Below are 22,565 nucleotides of genomic sequence, written 5' to 3'. Positions count from 1 at the left end.
ACATGGATTAGCAGACAGCAAGATAGCTCTTTGCAGAACTTGGTGATGGGGACCAGGTGACCCGTCAGGTAATAATGGGGCGTGTTGAAGGCGCCTGCAATGTCCCACACTCGGAAAAAATCCTTAAAAGCACAGAGGCCTGAAGGGGAAGGGTGAAGGGGGCGGGCCAGGTTGAGACACTAGAGTGGAGGGGTCTTGTATCATTTGAATTCCACCACACATGGAAGGTTTGGCCGCCATGTTTCTTGTACGTGGTCAGGCAGGGAGTCGGGACGCGTCATTCAGCAGACCACATGCTGCTGGTCAGGCAGTGCCAGGGGCACACAGTGTTGTGACGTATGTAGGGGAGCAGCCAATGAGCGCCGTGTGTTCTAGGCAGAGTTTTAAAGGTTCCTGTTCTTTCACTGGGAGGCAGTGCAGAGGTCTCAGGGCGGTGGGATGTGTATGGCCATGCTGGCAGGATGGGAAATATCGTTTACAACGCGGGGATTACATCGCGATGCTATTACATTGCGGTTTTTACAACGCAAGTCGTTACAACAACTTGCGCTGGACGGCGCTCTAGGACAAGGAATAGTATAAATTACTATCCAACGCCTTCCCTACTGTACGTAGACTGGAGTTGGAATAGTAAATTATACTACTCCTAAGTCCAGCGCCCTCCAACGCAAGTGGTTATAACGACTTGTGTTGTAAAAACCTCGATGTAATGTACCGGGATGTAAATGTATACGTTGTAACGTCATACATCCGCAACAACAGTTTTGAACTTTGGGGTCTAGAGGAAGCTGTGGTTGGGGGGCCTGCGCGTGAGCGGCTGCAGTAGTCGAGGCAGGGCAGGAATATGGTGAGGATCACACAGATCATCAGAGGGCATTCGAGGAACAGCAGAACCTCTTCCTGAAGACGATGGAATGCAGATGTGTAGCATAGTCAGTGGGGCTGATGATTAATTACTTTCAAAGCATGTTCCTAACTTGCCTGCTTTAGCCCAGGGGGGTGAGATCTCATTCCACAGCCCAAGGTAAAGGCGGGGACGGGGGCGGGGGTGGTTTACCAGGTGTCAAAGCACTACTGTTTTTCATTCCAAACCATTAGCTCGGAAAGTCACTGGGCATGCTGTGTCTAGGTTTTTTTATTCATTTTTTGTATATTCTAGAGTGTCGTCACAGCCCTAAAAACATAGAAAAATCAGCATAGAATGTTCAGAAGTAGGTTCACTCTGCCAGTCAGTGGGTCAGAAAGGTGTTTAGATTACATGATCATCCAATGCTTGGCCTCTCTGCAGAGTGCACAGAGCAATGGTCACGTAGTACAGTTGCAATTGTGATTTTATGCAAACGTGTGCGAGGGAGGTACACAGTTGTCAAAATATTGACGAGGCAAAAGTAAAAGAAAATGCTGCGCTTACAGGTGCGTGGGTGCGTTGAGTGTTTGGGGGGTGAAGTGAAGCAGACGCGAGGAAGTGCATCCTGGTGAGAGAGAAACGAGGGCAGAAGGAGACGAGGTGCAAGGTGGGCAGATGGGCGAGATGTGGAGAGAAAAAGAGCACACGTCACACGAGTGAACCTAAGAGGAGTGACTGAGACTCTCTGAAGGCCGCCGCCCCTTCCACAGGCCTCAGGAATGTTTAATGCACAGACTCACAATTTCAGACCTGCCAACTCACGTGGTGTCGCCCTGTGACGCACAGTATCGGCTTCCATCACACAGTCTCCCGGTGAGGAGCCGATATCACTCGGTGGCAGGAAAGACGATCGGAGAAAACACTGTAAATATTGGTTTCCAGCTCGTTTCCCGCAGCCTTGAACTACCAACGTCCATTAAGGGGTGTGGATGTGGCCTAATGGCCAGAGCTGCCGACCTTGGAGCTGGGAAACCAGGTTTGAGTCTCAGCGTCAGCTCAATATCCTGTGATTCTGGACAAATCACTGAATTTCCACATGCCTCCCAAACAAAACATGAGCATGGAAGAGGTTAATTCAGCGATATTCTCGCATTGAGCCGCTATCGCTGGATAATTTATCGCATTGGAGATAAACGTTGATAATAGCACGTTATCTCTGCGATAATATCCGGCGATAGGCAGCGATAAAAAAAGTGTGTTAAGCGCATTTAGCGATAAATATCGCTACTCCTTGCTAATGTGCCCCTCAATTTCCCCGAGCCTCCCAAAAAAAACAAAAAAACAAATGCGTCCTCGTGTAAAGTAACTGGTGCTCATGTAAAGCGCTCTGACACCTTCAAGTTGAATTCACGCTATATAAAACTGCAAAAAAAAAACACTAAAAAATACCAGGACATCAGCACCAGCCTCAGCAAGGTTTTCTTTTTTTTGGTGGGGGGGGAGCTTGTGGGAAGGGTGGGGGCAAAAGTGCCTCTTATGTGCTTCTCAGCACTAGCCCCGCCCCCTCCGAGGCCCTCTCCCACCTCACATGATATTGTTGTTAAAGTTGGCAGATCAGCAATTTCAGAATTGAAACATTTTCAATACTAATTATTTACAAGAAAAACATTGTCCTTGCACATGTAGCTTAAACATTCAACAACCATTGACAAAGCCAGTAGTCCTGGCTGGTTTTAGGTGTGTCAGTTATATCTGGATGCAGCAAAGACTCAGGGAGGAACCAAGCCACTGGTTCGATGGCACTATGGCAATCACAGGGATTGAATTTGGGGTTAGCTCACGCCCTTGTTTGCAGAGACCACGCCCCCTTCGGGGGACGCCCCTCCCCCTTTTTTCTTCCCACTTGAAGCCCTGCTGGAGTGGATTTCTCCATCCCATTCATTAGATGCTGCATTGGGAAAGATTACCAGTGAACTCAGGAAAGCTTCTTTACGTTCTTGGAAAGTGTCATGGAAGCAGTGTTAACGTGCCAGGCGGACGTGGACTGTAGTAGTGGCAACAGTCAAGGTGTGAGAAGCTCCTGTGCCCCCCTCCTCCCCCCCACATCCTCTGAAAACCTGCTAGGTTCCTACAGTGAGTTCTGTGAGCCAACACTGCCCTCCAGTGGGCGCCGACAGTAACACGACTCATGAAACCTGTGTTTCTAGTGCTGAAGAATGAAGAATGCTACACACCTGCTCCAGGGATGAGTGATCCCATGGCTTTAAATGTTTGCAGAAGCTAAGGCTGAACAAAAGCTTAGGAGGGCTAAACGTTACAAACTTCAAAATATTCCAAACAGCATGCTTAGCCAAACAGGGAGCCCACTGGCTCGTCCCTAAGGATGTATGACATTACAACGCATGCTTTTACCACGCATGCCTTTACAACGCGGAATTTACAACGAATACCTTTACAACGCATAGTGCTTTGGGGCGCTGGATAGTGAATAGTTAAATTTACTATTCCAACTCCAGTCCCCGTGGATAGTAGGGAAGGTGTTAAATAGTAAATTAAATCTATTCCCTATCCTAGAGCGCACCCCAGCGCAATGCGTTGTAATGGTTTGCGTTGTAAAAGTTGCGTCGTAAAGGCACTGCGTGGTAAAAGTTGCGTTTTAAAGAATGTTTCCCCGTCCCTAACCAGGAGTACACACCAGTTTGGCTAGCACTGGAGAGGGCGACCCTAGGTGGACTAGACCCCATAGCCATGCTCACAGCTAACAAACACCCAGAGATCAGGAACACAGTCCTCAGGAACACAAAGGCCGCCCTCCTAAAAGTAGACAGAAAGATGGAACAGACAATCAGGAATACTAGTTGGGAATCCATCTGGTTTAACTCTAAGGTGCAATACAAAGCGAAGATTCTAGACAACAACACCTGGTACGGGAAAGGAATCTCCACCCCCACACAACTCGAAAAGAACAGGACACCACTAACGTTCGAAGCCCTAAAACAAGCCCATAGTCTACCAACGGTAGAGTTCTATGAATTTCTCAAAATTAAAGCGGCCATCACAAAAGCAAACTTAGACAAGAAGGTCCCCTCCATCATTCAATATATGCACAACCTGAATAAGATAGGCCACGAGACTTCCCACATATACAAACTCCTAAGCCCTATGACATCGAACCTCAACACTAAGGCGGTAGTGTTCTGGGAAACGCTGCTCGAGAGACAACCGAGCGAGAGGGAAAAATGTCGCCTGTGGATCTCGGCCTCCCAAAACAAAGTCTTCCCCCAGGTGGCACAAACTAAATACTGGCTGCTACACAGGGCCTACTGGACACCGGCCCGCGTAGCGGAGGTCGGAGTCAGAGAAAACGACATCTGCTGGAACTGCCAAAAGGAGAGAGGCGACCTCGCTCACCTGATTTTTTACTGCACCAAAGTTACGAGTTTCTGGAACAAGGTTAGGGACTTCATCACAAGGATAGCGAGACGGGAAATACAACCAGGCTTTGTAGTATTAGCCACTGCATTCATGGCCCCAGATCTAGACTCCAAGGGGGACAGGGACCGGATAGACCTTCTCCTCACTACAGCAGTCAAAACAATACTAGCGAACTGGAAAGACACAGGGAAGGCGACCTTCAAAGGCTGGGTCAACTGGATCACCTTCCTCAGAGGGGCGGACAACATAACGGCACTGCATGCACCCAACCACACAGCAAGGGGCGAAATGTGGGCCTCGCTGGATAGACACTTGGGTTCAAACAAACCCCCATAGAAGCCGTCGTACTCTGCCCACCGAAGCCAATAATGGGCACTGGATGCTCACCGCGGAGAAACATCAAACATCATAATGCTCTGTCTCCCCCCCCACACCTACCTTCCTCTACTCCTCCTTTCCTCACTCCTCTCTTTCTTCTTAGTGAGGGTACAACAGTGTTACCTGGAACAATTTACGCCAACCAGCAATTCGAGCGTTTGTGACTTACTTCAAGCCATACGAGCCACTATGCCTTATGTAACCCCCAAGGCGTCTGTATTCACCCTCGCGCACTACTACTGTACTGTATATATATACAAATCTTCAATAAAATACTTTGAAATAAAAAAAAATAAAAAAATGTTTAAATAGGATGAAAAAACTGGGGGGTGGTCAATGTAATTAAGGGTGTGGCTTAAAAACACGTAAGCTAAAAATCTGTGCTTAGCATAGTGTGCCGCCCGACTTGTATTTTGCTGTTTCTGTCATTGCATCGAGATGTAGGATACAACAAGTAACATCATACCTAGTAGAAGTCAGAACTATTGGCTTTGTCAATGGTTGTCAGTTATATCAAAAAAGGTTCCTTTCTGGGTACTTATTTTACCAGGTGACCATGAGGCCTATCCGTAACAATTGGCTGTATGTAACATTTACGTTTGGCAAATTCAAGAAGTCAAAATTTAAGTCTCCACACTAGGATATTTGTACTTTTTACTCAAAGTTTATTTTATAGAAATTCATATTTAGGCATTCATTTTAAATACACTGTATGATTTAACACCGTGGTCCTCTGGTACACATATATATCTAATAGCTAACAAATCCGTATTACGGTTATCTAACACAGAGTCACCACTTTATAGTATGCATTCAAGAAAAATTAAAATACAATAATACCACAAATTAATAAAAAAACATTTTATCACAGTTTTAAAAGGGTCCAAAGAGTCGACGCGTTTCGGTGCGTTTATTATACTGAATGCACCTTCATCAGGACAGAATGAATTAAAAACAGGTATTCATCTTCTTTCTGAAAAAATGAATAGAATGCATGTTAATGGTGCGAAATTTCTAATTTGAGTTTTTTATCCTAGTGTATGGGCTTAATATTTTGAATTTGCGGCACACTTTCCTTACTTTAAGTTTAAGAAAAAAGCTCGTCCTACAAATGAATTTCTGGGACGTATTGTTCTCTGGTTATTCTGGTAGCACGTGTTTATTAATTCACGGCCGTCAGTGATCTGTAAACATAATTTTCCTTATTAGTGATGTCTATACATTGTTTGTATTTTCAATTTACAACTCGATTATGATTTAATAGGCTGCACTTACTTATATTAATATTCAGAAACATGTAATCACAACACCGGGATAAATGATGTCTTCTCCAGGAGGCGTATTTTTCTTCGAGTATATACTCCCCTCTTGTGCGGTCTCCCGACAAAGCTCTTAAATAAGGGAAATATAACACGTCTTTTAAGGCTTTTGACATGTTTTAGAGGAACTGAATAACCAACATGCTGGTTTTCTACCTACCAACTCTGTGAATCCTGTCAGTTTCAAAGGCTTTTAGCTCATTCAGTTGATCTTGACGGTTCTAAGAATTGCTGTCGTTGCCCTCTCTTGCCAGCCGTGCTCCTTTTATTTAATTCAGAGCTGTTGGTTGGATATAACAGGAGTATAGATATTAATATAATGTAGACAGTTTGTACGCTGTCTTTACAACACATGTATTCTTATTATTCCCTGATAGTCTAATGTGGCCGTACTTTGCATTTATACCGACCCTTTTAGCATGACACTACGTAAGCAACAAACTATTTTCATAAGTCCCCATTTAAATTGAGACTATCCTGGTGTCCAGTTTTGGTTATGCGGGCACTCTTTAAGTATGAATATCAATATTTTCATAAGTCCCCGTTTAGATTTGGGAATATCCTCGTGCCTCGTTTTAGTTATGCGAGCACTCTTTAAGTATGCACCGTTAGAGTTTCCCCCGCCATCCCGCTAAACCTGCGGGCTCTCTCTTCTCTATACTAAGCGTACTTGCATTGTTCTCATGCTCCTTTAACTCCGGGTAGCGAATTACCGAGAGCGTTCTTACCTCAAGTTTGGCTCGTGCTTCCTTCGTGTGGCTGGCGTCCGCTTCACTGGAGATGACAACCACACGAAGGCTGCCGGGTACTATTTATACCGAAGGTAATTGAATTATTGTAACCTCGGCTGCATATCCTTAAGCGTTAAATATCCTTAATTTAGTTCGTTTCGACCATGATTGTAGTTTTTTTAGTCCAGCTTGCTTCATATGACCCGGGCACTTTCTAACGACACACCGGAAGTATTAAATGTTTGCTACGCACGGCGGCCATATTTGTAGTTTATCGACCGTGCACTCCCAACTACAGGACCAAAATTGCTAGACACCAGCTATTAGATTTGCCGTGTGTCTAGCAATTTTGGTCCTGTAGTTGGGAGTGCACGGTCGATAAACTACAAATATGGCCGCCGTGCGTAGCAAACATTTAATACTTCCGGTGTGTCGTTAGAAAGTGCCCGGGTCATATGAAGCAAGCTGGACTAAAAAAACTACAATCATGGTCGAAACGAACTAAATTAAGGATATTTAACGCTTAAGGATATGCAGCCGAGGTTACAATAATTCAATTACCTTCGGTATAAATAGTACCCGGCAGCCTTCGTGTGGTTGTCATCTCCAGTGAAGCGGACGCCAGCCACACGAAGGAAGCACGAGCCAAACTTGAGGTAAGAACGCTCTCGGTAATTCGCTACCCGGAGTTAAAGGAGCATGAGAACAATGCAAGTACGCTTAGTATAGAGAAGAGAGAGCCCGCAGGTTTAGCGGGATGGCGGGGGAAACTCTAACGGTGCATACTTAAAGAGTGCTCGCATAACTAAAACGAGGCACGAGGATATTCCCAAATCTAAACGGGGACTTATGAAAATATTGATATTCATACTTAAAGAGTGCCCGCATAACCAAAACTGGACACCAGGATAGTCTCAATTTAAATGGGGACTTATGAAAATAGTTTGTTGCTTACGTAGTGTCATGCTAAAAGGGTCGGTATAAATGCAAAGTACGGCCACATTAGACTATCAGGGAATAATAAGAATACATGTGTTGTAAAGACAGCGTACAAACTGTCTACATTATATTAATATCTATACTCCTGTTATATCCAACCAACAGCTCTGAATTAAATAAAAGGAGCACGGCTGGCAAGAGAGGGCAACGACAGCAATTCTTAGAACCGTCAAGATCAACTGAATGAGCTAAAAGCCTTTGAAACTGACAGGATTCACAGAGTTGGTAGGTAGAAAACCAGCATGTTGGTTATTCAGTTCCTCTAAAACATGTCAAAAGCCTTAAAAGACGTGTTATATTTCCCTTATTTAAGAGCTTTGTCGGGAGACCGCACAAGAGGGGAGTATATACTCGAAGAAAAATACGCCTCCTGGAGAAGACATCATTTATCCCGGTGTTGTGATTACATGTTTCTGAATATTAATATAAGTAAGTGCAGCCTATTAAATCATAATCGAGTTGTAAATTGAAAATACAAACAATGTATAGACATCACTAATAAGGAAAATTATGTTTACAGATCACTGACGGCCGTGAATTAATAAACACGTGCTACCAGAATAACCAGAGAACAATACGTCCCAGAAATTCATTTGTAGGACGAGCTTTTTTCTTAAACTTAAAGTAAGGAAAGTGTGCCGCAAATTCAAAATATTAAGCCCATACACTAGGATAAAAAACTCAAATTAGAAATTTCGCACCATTAACATGCATTCTATTCATTTTTTCAGAAAGAAGATGAATACCTGTTTTTAATTCATTCTGTCCTGATGAAGGTGCATTCAGTATAATAAACGCACCGAAACGCGTCGACTCTTTGGACCCTTTTAAAACTGTGATAAAATGTTTTTTTATTAATTTGTGGTATTATTGTATTTTAATTTTTCTTGAATGCATACTATAAAGTGGTGACTCTGTGTTAGATAACCGTAATACGGATTTGTTAGCTATTAGATATATATGTGTACCAGAGGACCACGGTGTTAAATCATACAGTGTATTTAAAATGAATGCCTAAATATGAATTTCTATAAAATAAACTTTGAGTAAAAAGTACAAATATCCTAGTGTGGAGACTTAAATTTTGACTTCTTGAATTTGCCAAACGTAAATGTTACATACAGCCAATTGTTACGGATAGGCCTCATGGTCACCTGGTAAAATAAGTACCCAGAAAGGAACCTTTTTTGATATAACTTTTGACCCAGTCCTTTCTGGTCCCTGGGAAACTCTCTTTTTTGTGAGATCAATGGTTGTCAGTTGCATAAGATAAATAAGCAGCAAGTATGGCTTGTATATGATATTGAAAAAGCTTCCACATGAAGCCCTGGTGACACCACGACAATGTTGCTGCTCCTGAGTTTCAAAAAGAGAAGAGAAATCCTGAGAGAAAATGACTCTCTTTAAAGGATTTCTCGTCCCCTACAAGGCTCCCCTGGCGTGACGTCATGCTGTAACTTCTTTACTAGTGAGAAGGGAGCAGTGTGAGCACGCGCACATGGATGTCAGGGCCAGACTGGGAACCAAAACCGGCCCGGCAAAGTGCTTTGCTTCCCACCTGGGGGAGGTTGGGGGTGCGATCGAGCTCTCTTCCGGGGCCGGTTTTCAGCCGATTTTATTACAGGACCGATTTTGCAGCTATGCTGCATAAACGGCCCTGTAACAAAAACGGTCCCCAGGGGCCCAAAACCGGCCCCCACCCTTGCGGCGCACCGGGGGATTGCCCGGTGCCCGCAACAGTCAGTCCGGGCCTGATGGATGTGCCTGCTGTCACTGCAGTCCGAGAACAAACGGACCATCTGAGCCCGATAGAGACCCGTTTCGAGGCCCCCTTTAAAAAACTGCTGGTGCTCAGCACTCGGCCCCTGCGTGATCTGACTGGTGGCAGCGGGGTCCTTGTCTCAAGCAAGTAGTGTTTCTCATCTCTGTTTGCGCCTTCAGGGGTCTTCCAATCCAGCAGCAATGAGAGCTGGAGGTCCACCCTCCACCCTACCCGTGAAAAAGTGATCCGAGAGCCTGGTGAGCTTCCACGTGTGGGGATGTGTTTCCCTCCTACTTAGGACACGCACTTGTGTTTCTTTTCCCCTCATTAACTGAACAAGATAATCCCTCTCTCACGGCCACTCTCTTCTCTCACCCGCCACCTTCTGTCACTCCTTTCTGAGTACCATTGAGTTGGGTAACAATAAACATCTGCCATGCAGCGCCAAGATACCCTTCTGGGTGCACGTGCGCTTTACAAACACAGCAACCCCTGGTCATGTCCTCTCAGGATAACTCTCACCCACGCACTCAACCCTGTTTCCGCAGAGGGCAGAGCCGTCCCTCCAACACGGCATATTGGAAGGACAGTGCTCCTCAGGGGCATAGCTTCAGAGAGGATGTTTGGGGGTGTTACACCCCATAATAAATGTATTGTGGGGTAAATAGTTGGGTACAGGTGCTTCCAGTTGGATTTTGTGAGGTGGCTGTCGGATTTCACCAGGAATGTTTACAGACACACATACAAAAAAGCACTCTCTGGTTTGAACTCTTCAAAAATGTTGGTTATTTTACAAAATATTGTGTTTTCTCTCAGTACTTCTACCAATCCGCATTCCTTTCTCTTTCCACCGCCCCTCCGGCCCCTCTCATGCACCCTGATTGTCGTGTAATGTTTTTAACATCATAGGCCACCCAGATTGATGGAAAATCTGACGCTCACACCCCCAACTTTTCTGCCCAAGCCACACCCCTGGTCCTCCTGCAGAATATATGAGAGCAGGGAGCGCTTTGAGAGAGCTGCAGGTCATGAGTAACCTTAGTGATACCAAGCATCAGCACCTCTCTCTGCCCCCTTGGGGCCACATGTACGACCGCCAGGTTTTACGAGTCACAAATTGTGAGTCACAAAACTTGATGGACAACAGTGTCTCAGACACTGTTTAGCGATTCCCAAATAGGTCAAAAGCGACCTGCCCCATTAATATTCAGAGGCAGATTACGATGCGACCCATCGGGAATGGCCGGCACTCATGGTGGCCTGCTGTGGTCAGAAGAGTACCATGTCTGTGACTGCTTTTTAAATAAAGCAGTTTTTTTTTTAAATGCAGCCCAATTTCCTCAAAAGAAAACTGGATACATTTCAAAAATAAAATGAAAAGCTTTCTTTTAATTTTTTTTAGAGGGAACCACTGCCTGCTTAGAAAAATTGTTGGCGTACCCAATCCATAGGGGAGGGGGCACTTGGGGACCCCTTGCAGTTGCAAATGGCTTACCACCAATTTGAAATTGGTGGTAATCTGCAAATGCTTTGCGACTGCATTACCGGGCACAAAACATTCATACAAACCAGTGCGACGCACTATTCGGAATGGACACCCTTTACACACCCATTCCTAATGGATGTACGTCGTTACAACGCATGCTTTTACAACGCATGCCTTTACGACGCAAGTTTTACAACGCAAGTCGCAAAAACGACTTGCGTTGGGGGCCGCTGGATAGTGAATAGTTTCGTTTACTATTCCAACTCCAGTCCCCGTGGATAGTAGTGAAGGTGTTGGATAGTAAATTAACACTATTCCCTATCCTAGAGCGCCCCCCAGCGCAAGTCACTGTAAAAGTTGCGTTGTAATGGTTGCGTCGTAAAGGTACTTCGTTGTAAAAGTTGCGTTGTAAACGCTGTTCCCCATTCCTAATAGCGGCTTGCAAACCCTATTTTGCAAGTTGTTAATAAGTTACCAACTTGCAAAATAGGGTTGGTACATAGGAAAAGGCATTTTACCCGTCGCAAATGGCCCAATGGGCCGTTTGCGACTGGTAAAATGCGTCGCACATTTGGCCGTAGGGACCTAAATGTAACAATGACAAATAGTATTAGTAGTACAGTTAGACTTTTGATCCAACTTAAACTTTTGGTCTAACTTTATCTTTGTAAATCGGGCCCTAAGAGGAGAATAAGGAGCCACTTACCGGTTCTGATCACCTGAGCTTCAGCTAAGGCCCTGCAAGATCAAAAGAGCCGAAGGTTCATCCCTTCATCGCTCCCTCATGTGAGAGTAAGCTGCAGTAAAAGGGAAGTAGAAAGCCTAGGAAAGACGCCCCTTTGCGTGATGTCGGGCTACCACCAGGATTACCTGAGAGCCAGCGACTGAAGGTGGAGCCTTGACTCCAGGAATAGAAAGATACTCAACGTACAGGACGCAAGGGAGATTCGTGAGTAATGCACCACTTCTAACTGCATCCTTCGGAACCTGTACGACTGAAGGAGGAACTTCAGGTGTCTCAGGTTCCATAGTCATAAGACGTGCTCTATCTGCGCACAAAAGGGCAAATTTACAAGGAGCCTGAACCACTGCAGTATAATTTTTTTGATGCAGCAGCATTGCAGATCCATGTTTAGAAAGCCACGCAAAGCCACTTTACATGGCTTTTCATGGATGTATGTTGTTACAACGCATGCTTTTACCACGCATGCCTTTACAACGCAGGTATTACAACGCAAGTCGTTACAACGACTTGCGTTGGGGGCGCTGGTTAGTGGATAGTTTAATTTTCTATTCCAACTCCAGTCCCCGTGGATAGTAGGGAAGGTGTTGGATAGTAAATTAAACTATTCCCTATCCAACAGCGCCCCCCAGCGCAAGTCGTTGTAATGACTTGCGTTGTTTTACCTGCGTTGTAAAGGTACTGCGTGGTGAAAGTTTCGTTGTAAAGGATGTTTCCCGCTTTTCATGGCCTCGTAGATATGAAGTAAGGCAAAGCAGCACAAGTCGCTGCCTTGAGTTACTCTGGATCGGGGAGGCGGTCCATGGGCGTTGCGATGGGTGTTCCCACGCAACACCCATGGATTTTGACATATTCCCATATTTACAAGGACTTTTAAACCTGGGAATGTGTCAAAAGCCCCTGGGGAAAATATCTTTATTTCTCCTCGCTTTTAACTCTTTCTATGTGTCCTGCATTTTGCATTCTGCATCACGCATTGAAGGAGGAAAACCCCTCCATTGATTGTTTTTGTGCAGGAAGGTGTCCTTTCCCTCACAAAAACAATAATCCCTCCACCGAAGACACCCTTGCACCATGGTGCAAGGCAGCCTGTGTTGGTGTGAGACAGCCATTGTGCGCCAGCGCAAAGGAAAGGACAGGGATGCATTGTATTGTTGTAAATATGAAACATCCCTGTACTTTCCTTATGGCACAGTGTGCCAGAGCAAGCTTGCTTGCAGAGCTGCGTTGCGTCAGTTTGTTATAAATATGCCCCCAAGAGTTTACCTTACACTTGAGAATCCCCAAACCAAGCTGTTTTTATGAAACGTGTAGTATTATGTAGTACATAGATTCACATGCTCTTTATTCCACAGTGTGGGCAAAGGTCAGAGAAGCATGCATGTCTATTGAAGATTGCAGTGCTGGAGAACCTTTGTTGGATCCTACATAGATTTGCATGCTCAATATTCCATGAAGCATGCATGTCTATTGGAGATTGCAGTGCTGGAGAACCTTTGTTGGATCCTACATAGATTCGCATGCTCAATATTCCATGAAGCATGTAAGTCTATTGAAGATTGCAGTGCTGGAGAACCTTTGTTGGATCCTACATAGATTCGCATGCTCAATATTCCATGAAACATGCATGTCTATTGAAGATTGCAGTGCTGGAGAACCTTTGTTGGATCCTACATAGATTCGCATGCTCAATATTCCATGAAGCATGCATGTCTATTGAAGATTGCAGTGCTGGAGAACCTTTGTTGGATCCTACATAGATTTGCATGCTCAATATTCCTTGAAGCATGTAAGTCTATTGAAGATTGCAGTGCTGGAGAACCTTTGTTGGTCCTACATAGATTTGCATGCTCAATATTCCATGAAGCATGTGAGCCTATTGAAGATTGCAGTGCTGGTGAACCTTTGTTGCAGTGCTGGAGAACCTTTGTTGGATCCTACATAGATTTGCATGCTCAATATTCCATGAAGCATTTAAGTCTATTGACGATTGCAGTGCTGAAGAACCTTTCTTGGATCCTACAAAGATTCACATGCTCAATATTCCATGAAGCATGTAAGTCTATTGAAGATTGCAGTGCTGGTGAACCTTTCTTGGATCCTACAAAGATTCACATGCTCAATATTCCATGAAGCATGTAAGTCTATTGAAGATTGCAGTGCTGGAGAACCTTTGTTGGATCCTACATAGATTTGCATGCTCAATATTCCATGAAGCATGTGAGTCTATTGAAGATTGCAGTGCTGGGGAACCTTTGTTGGATCCTACATAGATTCGCATGCTCAATATTCCATGAAGCATGTGAGTCTATTGAAGATTGCAGTGCTGGAGAACCTTTGTTGGATCCTACATAGATTCGCATGCTCAATATTCCATGAAGCATGTAAGTCTATTGAAGATTGCAGTGCTGGAGAACCTTTCTTGGATCCTACATAGATTCACATGCTCAATATTCCATGAAGCATGTAAGTCTATTGACGATTGCAGTGCTGGTGAACCTTTCTTGGATCCTACAAAGATTCACATGCTCATTATTCCACAGTGTGGGCAAACGTCAATAAAGCATGCAGTCATCTGTAGATTTCAGTGTTGGAGAAACATTGTTGGATTCTATGTAAGCCCACATGCTCAATATTCCACTAAATTAGTGAAGGAAGTGTGCAGATCTATGGATGATTCCAGCCCTGGAGAACCAGCAGTGACGGTGCTGATGTCCAGCTCCAGCACACGCGGGGACACAACATTACTGCTCCCTATTCTCCCACCTCCATCGCCTCGCCCCGGTTCTGTGGTTCATACCTTTCTTTGTAGGACGAAGTGTTCCTCATCGACCTCCTGGGGCAGAAGATCACCAACGAAGTGCAACTCCAGGGCCACGTGTGGCAACAAGATGGACAGCTCCTGGGAGGGAGGAACTGAGGTTAGCAAGTGGACACTTTGAGGAAGGGCAACTTTTACACTGACCGACAAGAAGTGTGCATCGGTCGCAACCATCGAAACCACGCAACTGATCATTTCTCTCCCATCCCCTGCCCCTCTGATCCCACAGAGATCTCTGCCACTGGCCCTCACCTGGGCTTGGCCAATACATCTCACTACTGGCCAGAAGTACACACACACACACACACATCACTCTTCTATTCTTGTACTGGGGCCCCCACACAGCCCTTCCAATGCACCTCAACCCTGTCCTTCAACACTCTCTGCTATTCCAGACCCCCACAGAGTGCTCTTCCATGACACCTCAATCTTGACCTGCCGCGGTAGATCCTGCTATTCCGAGACTGGACCCATACCCAGCTCTGCCAGTGGATTTCAACCCTGACTTGGTGTACACCTACTATTTGAGTACTAGGCCTACACACTACTCTTCCTCCGGGCCTCAGTCATGCTATTGCACTGCTGTAGTCTTGCACAGCTCTGCCAGTGCATCTCAGTGTTAACCAGAGTGCACTCAGCTATTCCAGTTGAGGACTCAAATACAGGTGTGCAGGGCTGCAGGCCTCCTTCTATTACAGAACCAGGGGGCATATTATCAATCACGAAGTTAAAATTTTCGCCGCTTTAGCGGCAGAAAACTGCTGCTAAAGCGGCGATAATGGGCTTGATAATATGCACCAGAACCTGGGCTTCTATTGGAATTCTCAAGGGCACATTATCAAGCCCATTATCGCCGCTTTAGCGGCAGTTTCCTGCTGCTAATGTGGCGATAATTTTAACTCCGTTTCTTGATAATATGCCCCCAAGCTCTTCTCGCGAGAGTCTGGAGAATCTGTGAATACTGAGAAGTCTACTCCATCCAGCAAAGAGAACGCAGGTGTCATGACCCTGCCAAGAGGTAAAGGAAAGGATGAGTTCAATTGTCCCTGTAGACCCCTGTGTGGAGGTAGACCTCTGGATGGTTTCTTAAATGTTTAGCCACCTAACAGGAAAGGAAACTAAAAGCAGCTTCACACTCACTGCTTCCGATTCGAGGCGTTCTTAGAACACCTTGAGCCCTAGGACCGAGACATCTCCTCTCATAGCGCCAAGACTCCCACACCAGGAACGCAGCACGATACCTGAAATACTTTCAGACTGGTAAGAGCTTTCGACAAACCACCCTGGGACCCAGGTCTGGATGGGCCCCTCACATCTGAAACACCGCACAACCAGGAAAGGCTCCTCATATGGGAAACATTTTAAGAACAGGAATAGCTCCTCTTGAATAGGAAAAGATTCAGGACAAGAAGGGCTCATCTCACCAAGACCACAATGTTAACCCAGGACAGGAAGTGCTCCACATACAAAAAACTATGGGGGTGCAAAAGTTGATTTAGCGTAATTATTCCTTGCACCCAGAACATCAAGCACTCATCATACGCAGAACACCATGGACCAGAAGGGGCATCTTGTATCCCGAACACCTTCTAAACACTGGGCTCATCTCACTCAGAACACCACCATGAGACCAGAAAGGGTTTCTTTGTACCCAGAACACCTTCTAGACACAGAGCATGAAGGACTCACTACACCGAACATGCTCAGACTAACGGGGGGGGTTCAGAGTTCTCATATAAAGGACATGCTCAGACTCTTGAGAGGTGGTTTAGGCTTCTCAAACAGAGAACATGCTTAGACTTTGGGGGAGGGGTTCAGGCTTCTCATTCACAGAGCAATCTCAAATCTGGGGGGTGTGGTCAAGGTTTCTCATACATAGAACATGCTCAGTCTCTTGGGGGGTGCGAGGGTCTTCATACTCAGGACACTGGTGCCGCAAGGACGGGGGAATCCTCGACTGGATCCACTCCTTCCTCACCAGCTGAACCCAAAGAATCAGACTCCCGCCTTTCCTCTCCGAACCCACAGAGATCAACTGCGGAGTCACCCAAGGATCATCACTCAGCCCCACACTCTTCAACATCGTCATGGCCCCCTTTGCTGCCATCATCAGACAGCATGGACTCAGCATAGTATCTTACTCCGATGACACCCTGCTCATCCTCTACTTCATGAAGGATCCCCACACCACCAGACTCATCTTCCAGGAAGGAATGAAAGACGTCGCATCCTGGATGAGCAGCAGCTGTCTAAAGCTCAACTCGCAAAAGACAGAAGTCCTCGTCCTCGGACCCACCCCCTCAGCATGGGATAACACCTGTTAGCCTGCCGTTTTCGGCGAACCGCCCACACCCACAGACCACGGCCAGAACCTCAGCATCATACTCGACTCCTTCCTCACCATGACCCGACAGATCAACGCCATCTCCTCTACCTGCTTCAAAACCCTCCACATCCTTCTCAAGACCTTCAAGTGGATCCCCCCACCCCCCTTCGAATCCAAAAAGACTGTCACCCACGCACTCATAACAAGCAGACTAGACTACGGAAACTCCCTCTATGCCAGAATCAACAAACCCCTGCTCCGCAAACTCCAGACCATGCAGAACACAGAGGCCAGACTCGTTCTCGGCATCCCATGACACAAACACATCACCCAGCACCTTCAAGACTTCCACTGGCTCCCCGTCGAGATGAGAGTGACCTTCAAGCTACTCACCCATGCCTACAAATGCCTCCACAACACCGGACCCCAATACCTCAACGAAGAGTCTCCTTACACATACACAAGAGAGACCTCTGCTCTGCTGACCTCGCCCTCGCCAAACCCCCTCGCATCCGCAGAGCCCGAGCGGGTGGAAGAGCCTTCTCCTACATCACGGCAAAGACCTGGAAGGAGCTCCCACTCAAAATCAGATGTTGCCCCACTTTGCACACCTTCAGCAGGAGCCTCAAGACCTGGCTCTTCGGCTGACTCTGAGCTGAACCCAGCGCCTTGAGAGCCTAAAGGGTGTAGTAGAGCGCTTCACGAATCCCTGATTGATTGATTGATTGATTGAGCCTCCTACCCAGAACACCATGATGAGGTCCAGCTCCTTGTGCGCCTCGATAATGTGGATCTTCAGGGACTGCTTGTTCAGGATGTTGAGCTCCGGAACTAAGAGAAAAATGGAGGTGAATAAGAACCAGCGGTCGGACACTGTGCGGAGAATAAGTTAAGTCACTACCACATTTATACACTTCAGTGAGTCTGCCTCACTCCTTCTTCCCTGGCCTCTTAAACTCAGTGAGTCTGCCTCACTCCTCCTTCCCTGGCCTCTTAAACTCAGTGAGTCTGCCTCACTCCTCCTTCCCTGGCCTCTTACACTCAGTGAGTCTGCCTCACTCCTCCTTCCCTGGCCTCTTACACTCGGTGAGTCTGCCTCACTCTTACTTCCCTGGCCTCTTACACTCGGTGAGTCTGCCTCACTCCTCCTTCCCTGGCCTCTTACACTCGGTGAGTCTGCCTCACTCCTCCTTCCCTGGCCTCTTACACTCGGTGAGTCTGCCTCACTCCTCCCTCCCTAGCCTCTTACACTCAGTGAGTCTGCCTCACTCTTACTTCCCTGGCCTCCTACCCTCAGTGAGTCTGCCTCACTCTTACTTCCCTGGCCTCTTACACTCAGTGAGTCTGCCTCACTCCTCCTTCCCTGGACTCTTAAACTCAGTGAGTCTGCCTCACTCCTCCTTCCCTGGCCTCTTACACTCAGTGAGTCTGCCTCACTCCTCCTTCCCTGGCCTCCTACCCTCAGTGAGTCTGCCTCACTCTTACTTCCCTGGCCTCCTACCCTCAGTGAGTCTGCCTCACTCCTTCTTCCCTGGCCTCTTACACTCAGTGAGTCTGCCTCACTCCTCCTTCCCTGGCCTCTTACACTCGGTGAGTCTGCCTCACTCTTACTTCCCTGGCCTCTTACACTCGGTGAGTCTGCCTCACTCCTCCTTCCCTGGCCTCTTACACTCGGTGAGTCTGCCTCACTCCTCCTTCCCTGGCCTCTTACACTCGGTGAGTCTGCCTCACTCCTCCTTCCCTAGCCTCTTACACTCAGTGAGTCTGCCTCACTCTTACTTCCCTGGCCTCCTACCCTCAGTGAGTCTGCCTCACTCTTACTTCCCTGGCCTCTTACACTCAGTGAGTCTGCCTCACTCCTCCTTCCCTGGACTCTTAAACTCAGTGAGTCTGCCTCACTCCTCCTTCCCTGGCCTCTTACACTCAGTGAGTCTGCCTCACTCCTCCATCCCTGGCCTCTTACACTCAGTGAGTCTGCCTCACTCCTCCATCCCTGGCCTCTTACACTCAGTGAGTCTGCCTCACTCCTCCTTCCCTGGCCTCTTACACTTCAGTGAGTCTAGCTCACTCCTTCTTCCCTGGCCTCTTAAACTCAGTGAGTCTGCCTCACTCCTCCTTCCCTGGCCTCTTACACTCAGTGAGTCTGCCTCACTCCTCCATCCCTGGCCTCTTACACTCAGTGAGTCTGCCTCACTCCTCCTTCCCTGGCCTCTTACACTCGGTGAGTCTGCCTCACTCCTCCTTCCCTGGCCTCTTACACTCGGTGAGTCTGCCTCACTCCTCCTTCCCTAGCCTCTTACACTCAGTGAGTCTGCCTCACTCTTACTTCCCTGGCCTCCTACCCTCAGTGAGTCTGCCTCACTCTTACTTCCCTGGCCTCTTACACTCAGTGAGTCTGCCTCACTCCTCCTTCCCTGGACTCTTAAACTCAGTGAGTCTGCCTCACTCCTCCTTCCCTGGCCTCTTACACTCAGTGAGTCTGCCTCACTCCTCCATCCCTGGCCTCTTACACTCAGTGAGTCTGCCTCACTCCTCCTTCCCTGGCCTCTTACACTCAGTGAGTCTGCCTCACTCCTTCTTCCCTGGCCTCTTAAACTCAGTGAGTCTGCCTCACTCCTCCTTCCCTGGCCTCTTACACTCAGTGAGTCTGCCTCACTCCTCCATCCCTGGCCTCTTACACTCAGTGAGTCTGCCTCACTCTTACTTCCCTGGCCTCCTACCCTCAGTGAGTCTGCCTCACTCTTACTTCCCTGGCCTCTTACACTCAGTGAGTCTGCCTCACTCCTCCTTCCCTGGCCTCTTACACTCAGTGAGTCTGCCTCACTCCTCCTTCCCTGGCCTCTTACACTCAGTGAGTCTGCCTCACTCTTACTTCCCTGGCCTCCTACCCTCAGTGAGTCTGCCTCACTCTTACTTCCCTGGCCTCTTACACTCAGTGAGTCTGCCTCACTCCTCCTTCCCTGGCCTCTTACACTCAGTGAGTCTGCCTCACTCCTCCTTCCCTGGCCTCTTACACTCAGTGAGTCTGCCTCACTCTTACTTCCCTGGCCTCCTACCCTCAGTGAGTCTGCCTCACTCTTACTTCCCTGGCCTCTTACACTCAGTGAGTCTGCCTCACTCCTCCTTCCCTGGACTCTTAAACTCAGTGAGTCTGCCTCACTCCTCCTTCCCTGGCCTCTTACACTCAGTGAGTCTGCCTCACTCCTCCTTCCCTGGCCTCTTACACTCAGTGAGTCTGCCTCACTCCTCCTTCCCTGGCCTCTTACACTCAGTGAGTCTGGATCACTCCTCCTTCCCTGGCCTCTTACACTCAGTGTGTCTGCCTCACTCCTCCTTCCCTGGCCTCTTACACTCAGTAAGTCTGCCTCACTCCCCCTTCCCTGGCCTCTTACACTCAGTGAGTCTGCCTCACTCCTCCTTCCCTGGCCTCTTACACTCAGTGAGTCTGCCTCACTCCTCCTTCCCTGGCCTCTTACACTCAGTGAGTCTGCCTCACTCCTCCTTCCCTGGCCTCTTACACTCAGTGAGTCTGCCTCACTCCTCCTTCCCTGGCCTCTTACACTCGGTGAGTCTGCCTCACTCCTCCTTCCCTAGCCTCTTACACTCAGTGAGTCTGCCTCACTCTTACTTCCCTGGCCTCCTACCCTCAGTGAGTCTGCCTCACTCTTACTTCCCTGGCCTCTTACACTCAGTGAGTCTGCCTCACTCCTCCTTCCCTGGACTCTTAAACTCAGTGAGTCTGCCTCACTCCTCCTTCCCTGGCCTCTTACACTCAGTGAGTCTGCCTCACTCCTCCTTCCCTGGACTCTTAAACTCAGTGAGTCTGCCTCACTCCTCCATCCCTGGCCTCTTACACTCAGTGAGTCTGCCTCACTCCTCCTTCCCAGGCCTCTTACACTCAGTGAGTCTGCCTCACTCCTCCTTCCCTGGCCTCTTACACTCAGTGAGTCTGGATCACTCCTCCTTCCCTGGCCTCTTACACTCAGTGAGTCTGGATCACTCCTCCTTCCCTGGCCTCCTACCCTCAGTGAGTCTGCCTCACTCTTACTTCCCTGGCCTCTTACACTCAGTGAGTCTGCCTCACTCCTCCTTCCCTGGACTCTTAAACTCAGTGAGTCTGCCTCACTCCTCCTTCCCTGGCCTCTTACACTCAGTGAGTCTGCCTCACTCCTCCTTCCCTGGCCTCTTACACTCAGTGAGTCTGCCTCACTCCTCCTTCCCTGGCCTCTTACACTCAGTGAGTCTGGATCACTCCTCCTTCCCTGGCCTCTTACACTCAGTGTGTCTGCCTCACTCCTCCTTCCCTGGCCTCTTACACTCAGTAAGTCTGCCTCACTCCCCCTTCCCTGGCCTCTTACACTCAGTGAGTCTGCCTCACTCCTCCTTCCCTGGCCTCTTACACTCAGTGAGTCTGCCTCACTCCTCCTTCCCTGGCCTCTTACACTCAGTGAGTCTGCCTCACTCCTCCTTCCCTGGCCTCTTACACTCAGTGAGTCTGCCTCACTCCTCCTTCCCTGGCCTCTTACACTCGGTGAGTCTGCCTCACTCCTCCTTCCCTAGCCTCTTACACTCAGTGAGTCTGCCTCACTCTTACTTCCCTGGCCTCCTACCCTCAGTGAGTCTGCCTCACTCTTACTTCCCTGGCCTCTTACACTCAGTGAGTCTGCCTCACTCCTCCTTCCCTGGACTCTTAAACTCAGTGAGTCTGCCTCACTCCTCCTTCCCTGGCCTCTTACACTCAGTGAGTCTGCCTCACTCCTCCTTCCCTGGACTCTTAAACTCAGTGAGTCTGCCTCACTCCTCCATCCCTGGCCTCTTACACTCAGTGAGTCTGCCTCACTCCTCCTTCCCAGGCCTCTTACACTCAGTGAGTCTGCCTCACTCCTCCTTCCCTGGCCTCTTACACTCAGTGAGTCTGGATCACTCCTCCTTCCCTGGCCTCTTACACTCAGTGTGTCTGCCTCACTCCTCCTTCCCTGGCCTCTTACACTCAGTGAGTCTGCCTCACTCCCCCTTCCCTGGCCTCTTACACTCAGTGAGTCTGCCTCACTCCTCCTTCCCTGGCCTCTTACACTCAGTGAGTCTGCCTCACTCCTCCTTCCCTGGCCTCTTACACTCAGTGAGTCTGCCTCACTCCTCCTTCCCTGGCCTCTTACACTCAGTGAGTCTGCCTCACTCCTCCTTCCCTGGCCTCTTACACTCGGTGAGTCTGCCTCACTCCTCCTTCCCTAGCCTCTTACACTCAGTGAGTCTGCCTCACTCTTACTTCCCTGGCCTCCTACCCTCAGTGAGTCTGCCTCACTCTTACTTCCCTGGCCTCTTACACTCAGTGAGTCTGCCTCACTCCTCCTTCCCTGGACTCTTAAACTCAGTGAGTCTGCCTCACTCCTCCTTCCCTGGCCTCTTACACTCAGTGAGTCTGCCTCACTCCTCCATCCCTGGCCTCTTACACTCAGTGAGTCTGCCTCACTCCTCCTTCCCTGGCCTCTTACACTCAGTGAGTCTGCCTCACTCCTCCTTCCCTGGCCTCTTACACTCAGTGAGTCTGGATCACTCCTCCTTCCCTGGCCTCTTACACTCAGTGTGTCTGCCTCACTCCTCCTTCCCTGGCCTCTTACACTCAGTGAGTCTGCCTCACTCCTTCTACCCTGGCCTCTTACACTCAGTGAGTCTGCCTCACTCCTCCTTCCCTGGCCTCTTACACTCAGTGAGTCTGCCT

At 48.1% G+C, this 22,565-nt stretch overlaps 1 protein-coding gene across 1 annotated transcript in view; it reads right to left on the bottom strand.

Annotated features, from left to right (window-relative positions):
* Positions 1 to 22,565, bottom strand: part of ZMYND15 (zinc finger MYND-type containing 15) — a 108,480-nt gene that overhangs the window by 46,134 nt on the left and 39,781 nt on the right. Inside the window, exons 9-10 of the mRNA XM_078669537.1 lie at positions 17,589 to 17,677; positions 14,500 to 14,601 (exon numbers count right to left, since the gene is read on the bottom strand). Of these exons, the coding sequence (XP_078525663.1) occupies positions 14,500 to 14,601; positions 17,589 to 17,677 (191 nt within the window). The remainder of the gene's footprint in view (positions 1 to 14,499; positions 14,602 to 17,588; positions 17,678 to 22,565) is intronic.

Source organism: Lissotriton helveticus, chromosome 12 (assembly GCF_964261635.1).
Source record: "Lissotriton helveticus chromosome 12, aLisHel1.1, whole genome shotgun sequence".
In the NCBI taxonomy this organism is placed as follows: domain Eukaryota; kingdom Metazoa; phylum Chordata; class Amphibia; order Caudata; family Salamandridae; genus Lissotriton; species Lissotriton helveticus.
Note: the sequence above shows the minus strand (reverse complement) of the source record. Positions and strands in the feature narration are given on the sequence as shown.